This window comes from Asparagus officinalis, chromosome 7, assembly GCF_001876935.1.
Source record: "Asparagus officinalis chromosome 7, Aspof.V1, whole genome shotgun sequence".
Taxonomy (NCBI): domain Eukaryota; kingdom Viridiplantae; phylum Streptophyta; class Magnoliopsida; order Asparagales; family Asparagaceae; genus Asparagus; species Asparagus officinalis.
This window is the reverse complement of record NC_033800.1, coordinates 73,537,250-73,543,518: the sequence shown is the minus strand read 5'-3', so window position 1 is coordinate 73,543,518 and position 6,269 is coordinate 73,537,250. Positions and strand designations below refer to the sequence as shown.

At 33.7% G+C, this 6,269-nt stretch overlaps 1 protein-coding gene across 2 annotated transcripts in view; it reads right to left on the bottom strand.

Annotated features, from left to right (window-relative positions):
• The window catches only part of LOC109850342 (sucrose transport protein SUT4-like), a 10,503-nt gene extending 7,761 nt beyond the window's left edge, over positions 1 to 2,742 (bottom strand). For both annotated transcript variants that reach the window (XM_020420349.1, XM_020420350.1), the window contains exons 1-2: positions 2,335 to 2,742; positions 878 to 943 (exon numbers count right to left, since the gene is read on the bottom strand). In XM_020420349.1, the coding sequence (XP_020275938.1) occupies positions 878 to 943; positions 2,335 to 2,589 (321 nt within the window). In that variant the 5' untranslated portion in view covers positions 2,590 to 2,742. The remainder of the gene's footprint in view (positions 1 to 877; positions 944 to 2,334) is intronic.

Sequence of the window (6,269 nt, the reverse complement as noted above, 5' to 3'; positions counted from 1 at the left end):
AAATTTAACAATAGGTATGAAAAGGCAAGAATGAACGGACAAGTCTTGATGTGAAAAAATGACTACAGTCAAGGGAAGTCATCAAACCTTCAAGAAAAAGAAGTTGAGGACAGGTGAAGAGAGAAAGCACAGTGGGCTTACGCACCACGCTCCTTCAAGAGGAAGATACAAAAATCACATAAAGCTGGCCTTACAAATTTCCTTATTGCTCTCTATCAAGTTTTAACTAGTTTTGACCAAAGCCACCAAGAACAGCAAGAGGTTTTAAAGTTGTTTTACCTCTCTGAACAAGAGCAATCTAAATAATTCAAACTCGTTAGAGTAAATTCCGTGATATTTGCGCCTGATTAGTCTATGAACTGCTATAGGTGCAATGTTGGGTAATAAAGGGCTATATCGGTACCAGAGAAGGGTCAAATTCATGAATGAAATTTGGAGGAAGAAGCCAGGATACCAGGATATGGTGCGCAAAAGTGTAAGTGATTGATCGGCTATATGGAAAGGGAATTGTCAGAACTTATAGGTCATTGGCTCGTGGGAAACACAGATATACAAGTTAAATAGGGACCTTCAAAATGGCTCAATGATATACAGTACATGGTGTCGACTATGGCCTGCCATGTTAGAACTGTAAAAAGGAGTCAAAATGGAATTATAAACAAGATATTACCACTTATCAAAACTTTTTGTATCCACACCAAACAAAAGCTAGGACATTGAGTCACATTCACAAGCTCAGCTAGGACTTCCTACCATCAAGGCTTCGAAAGAATTAATCCATCTTAAGACATAAAATATTGAGAGTGTAGCTTCATTTGATCAAGAAAGAAGAAAAAGAGTCATTTACAATAAAGAATTACAAATGTGTGCATCTTACTATCAATCCGGTGATAGGTCCGCAAAGCCAAATGAATGAAGAAAAGGCATGCTGGATTCCTAGTGTCTGCACCAGTAGGAAATATTATTGTTAATGAATGATTAGTTTCTAATAAGTTATATAAAAGCGTGAAGATTATCACAATAAATTAAACTAGAGAGAAGAACAATAAATCGTTACTGTCAGTGGCAATACAAGCAGTGCAGAACATTGAGTTTCTGGTATAGAAGAAACTGCAATAGATTTATGGCTGCATAAAGCAGAGCTGCCACCATATTTTCCGCTCTCTTTTCCATTACGTTTATGATTTTGTATATCTTCGTTCATATTTACTTTTTGAATTATCAATACTGTATGTATTGTTGATCAGTCAGACAATTGGGATTAGACCTAAAGCCAAATTCTAAAATTTGCTCCACAATCTCATATAAGCTTTCCGCATCCAAATTGGGTTGGCCCAAGTAACACAAATATGCAAATAAGAAAGCAATGCAAAAGGTTGGGAAAATTTTTAGATTGAAATGTACATCCTTAAGATACTAATGAATTCTTGACCAGAAAACTATGGAAAGAGAGTCTAATCATCAAATTTACTAGCTCATGTGCCTTGGTAAAACATGCAGTTTAAACTTGCGCGACTAAACATCAAACCTTCACAGAATCATTTACACCAATTTTCGCATTAATCTCTATTGTTTTGTTCATAAATGCAGGGAGGGCAAACGAAGAAGTTTTATACCAACTCAAGTAACAAAATCATACTTCTTCTCAAAGCTAAAACGTAATCCTCGATTGATTCCATCTCAACCCAAAACATCGATATAGACCTTCAACTGAGTCCAATCAATAGCTTAAACTAACCTTAAAAATGGAGGTCTCCAAATTTACATGGCATGTCTTCAAATAATTGAAAATCCTCTTCTTCATCCCTAAAAATTCACATAAAACTTTATCCACTGCCAGTAGCAGCAACAGCAACGTTTTATCCCAAATATTTGTACCCACCACATGAATCATATTTTTTCATTCAGTTCTACTATGCGCCATCTCCTCCTTTGAGTTAAATATGATCATATATTTAGTTCTTAATTCCTTCCAACCAAGTTCTTTTAGTTCTTCTTACACCATTATCCAAAATATTCTCAATCCTCGTAACAATTGCATTAAGGGGTCTCTCCATTATATATGACCAAACCATCTCAATCAATTCTCTCTGAAGAGTGATCTCCTATTTCTATCGTATTGTTATTCTAGGTATAATTTGCAAGAAATAACATTCTTTTCTGCCAAACTCGTTTTTTAGCCCCCTTTTTTTTCAAGACACCAAATTTATATGTTCCCTCACTATTCAGCAACAAAAAGGCACCAAACTTCTACCACACATGCAATCACCAAACAAAGTAAGCATCAATTCAACCAAATCAGATCAAATCAAATCAAGAACCGAGATATCTCACCTGAACGTAGGGAGTCAAAAGCGACAGCTGCAGCGCCCATCCAAACTGAACCCCAGCGCCAACCATACAACTCATCACCAGCGTCCTCAAGCCGGATCCTTTCTCCTCCCGCCGATTCTTCGACCCCGGAGAATCATACGACGGCGATGAGATCGGGATGCTCGTCGACTCGCCTCGGCCGTCTATGTCGACGAGCTCGAGCTCCGATCCCCTCTCGAGATGGTGGTAGGGGACTCGGATCGAGACGGCGTCCATGGATCTGCAATTATGAGTTGGATCGAGCACCGCATTGAGCGAGGATTTCGGAGGCTTTCGGTGATGATTTGCTTCGAATTGTCGCGAGCGGATATGAGACAGAGAGAGAGAGAGAGATTTTGGCGCGGGGGTTACGCGTCGGTGGCGTCGTGGCGATATTTGGTAATGGTTGTTGGATTGTGGATGTATGGTACCCGATAACGCGGTAATAGTTATCGGGTCGGGTTGTTGCAGACCTTTGATCCTATGATATACCCAATATAAGTGGGACCCACAAATTAAAAGACTCCGCCTTGTTGGCATCATGATTCACCATGGTTCTAAGATGTAGCATAGTGCACATGCTTCGCACGTGTACACACTTATTTTGTATTTTACATTTACTATGTTATTTATTATGTTATGTGGATGAGAAAATGAGAAAGTAATTTGAAAAAACAATAAAGATTTATATTTAACCACGGGAAAGAAGTTTTTAAGCGTTTTCACATATAATTTTATGTAAATTAGTGAAATGAGTAGTATCGTTCTAGTGAATCCATGTCAATCAAGATGGATAATCAATTGACTGGTTCATTGTTGTTGACTTTTGGGTTGAGCATGATTACAATTTTAGTTAGATTAATGTATATTCTTGCTTCATCATTATATATACCCATAGCAGCTTGAAAATTTATAAATTGATCGGGAACAAAAAATAAAATTAATTTCTAAGTACTTGAAAGAAGTTTCTAATGTTTAGCAACTGATTATTTGGTACAATCATTATATAACCCTTCTAAATTTCATTAAATTTAATTCCTCTCACAACTCTGTTTAATCTAAGCTTTAATTTATTTATTTTTTTCATCTCATTCTTAATCTTTCTTAATGGCCTTTTTACTGGACTTTCAATCCTTTCAAACTTTCGTATTTCTTGAGTAACATTTGTGCAAATATTATTAGAATGTGCTTACTACTATTCTAAACGTTATTTTTTATATATTCTTATTTTTACATGAACATACATACATGAACATAGATGCATACTCAACATGACAAAATACTATATTTAATAAAATATATAGATTATTATAGCTTTTTATAAAATATGATATAATGTAGCCGTTTCTCCCTCTCTCCTACCCTATCTATAGCTTTTATTGAAATGAATTGAATGATAGGCTTTAAAAGAAGGATTATGTTCAACAGACAAGCTTGAATCACAAAAGGTACATGCATGATAATTTTCCCTCTATGCTAATTTTAGTTCACACCTAATTAATTGTAAAATTAATTCTTTTACACTCCACACTCAACTAAAGATTAAAATAGTCTCTTACCATCAATAAGTGAATCTCTTTATAAGCACATCCCAACTTATTTTTTTCCTACTTATAAGTTAAAAATAATTAACTAAGTAAAATTTACCAAATATCATTTTGAGTTCTTACAAGTAATAAAAACCTACTTTTGAACAAAAATAAGTAGATTGCTGAACATGCTCTAAATCATGAAACCCAAACAATAAATCATGATCTAGAAACCACCCTATGAGAAACCCTGAAGCTATAATTCTTGCTGAATCCTTTTCCTGGACATCTTTCCTTGCCTCCATTTCCAAATCTCCTAACAATTCCTACAGAAAATTTTTGAGGTTGATCTTGATGCTTATTTTTAAATTATAGAAATTGTTTGGAGATACAGATAGAAGTCGTGTTTTTTTAATTAGGTACTCTAATCTAATCTTCAATCTTCACCGCTTTGGCTGGGTGTAGAAAGAAGTATATGGCCAAGACTAAATAATAGAGTAGAGTGCATAATAAAAGGATTCATAAGAGTTGACATTTGCTAGAGACTTGGAAGGGATTGATAATTAGATGGAAATTAAGGGGGTGTTTGGTTACATTTCTATAAATTATAGGAAATGTTTTCCATCCCAAATTTGATTTCCTTGTATTTCTTAAAAAATTATAGGAAAAGTTTTGAGAAGTTAAAAAGTACAAATTTTCTTATTTTTTGTATTGTGTTTGTTTGGTTCAAAACAAGAAAATGAGAAATAACTTTTGGAAAAATAGCAACATTTCCTATAATTTATAGAAATGTAACCAAACACCACCAACTTTATAGAAAAGTGAGAACTTTGTAGAAAAGAGTTAATGAGTTTTATTATTTAAATAATGAATGCGTTAGATTTCCAAGAGATTTCCTCCCATTTTAGAAGGAAATCAATTTCCATAAAATTTGGTACTTTTGGGCACTTTACAGAAAACATTTCTGTAAATTTTTTTGGAGCCAAACACAGTTTATAGAAATGTATAGAAAACTCTTAATTACATAAATGCCATGCGTCAGTACTTTTGAGAAAACATTTCTCAAAAACAATGCAACCAAACACCCCCTAATTGAATAACCCAAAGTAATACATGTCCTATCCAAGAAACTAGCAACCCTACCAATCATTTTTTAATGCTTAAATCATCCATTGATATGAAATATACTTCAATCAATTATTTTCTGCTGCCTCACATTAACACTTGACTCTCATGAATCCTCTTCTGCACTTTGAGCCAAGCAATTAACACATGGGCTTCATCTCATTGCAGGGAAATTGCTACTTTCATTTAAAAAATAATTCAATTAGGGACATAAAGGTAAAATTACTCTAGAATATGTTAAACTTAACGGAAGTTAAGAATATGAGTTAATTTTCCACATAGCCATATTCTAAAAGGGAGTTTCATCATCATTTATATTTTATTCTACCTCTACCGATACACGCACACACAAAGTATAAATTTAATTTCCTTGTTTGTTATAACTTTGTTGCTGCAACTATTCATGACAAGTCTAGTTGTCTTGTGAGGTCACAAAATTATCGGCTATGATTGCATCAAGTAATGATTGATATGATTTACTTGAATTTATATGCTTATCTTTTTCTTAAAATAATCTCACATCCTGCAATTTGGGAAAAAAGAATAAGAAAAATCAAATCTAATTCCAATTTCTTAGTTGATAATGTGATTGAGTAAAAGTTCTGGCAAACAAAGTTTAAATTGATTTGCACTACGTTATCAAATTTAAAGATGCTCTGAAAAATCAGAAATCACCATTCTTAAACAATTATCTAGAAAAGATAACTAAAAAATGAAGCATCTAATAAAATCATGGTTTAATCCTATGAAAGACGATTAATAGTTTGTGGGGAAAATAGAAAGAAAAATAAGAAGATAAAACTAAATGTCATTCAAATTTCAGATAGCAATTGAGATATCCTGTCCTTTTCTGAAAATAAAAGAAAAATTTTAAGGCAAGAAAATAATAAAATTAGAGTAATAAAATTCCATAATAAGACTAATTATATTTGTAGAGAAGTAGAAGCTCATGAATTTGAACAGCCATTTTCTCTCTTCACTACTCTAAAATGAAAACAGAGAGCGTTACGAATTAACCTTCCTCAATTGAACACATCGGAAATTTTGCGACTTCCTCTTTTCTTTTCGTTTTTCCTGATGGTGGAGGGATTTTGTGAGATGGAGTGAAGAAAGAGGAGATGATTTATAGATCGATGGGTTTGGAGGTTATGAGATGGAGGAGGTGAATGGTTTTTTAAACTAAGTGGGGAGTGTAAAAGAATTAGTTTTACAATTAATTAGGTGTGAAGTAAAAATTAGCATAGAGGGAAAACTATCATGCGT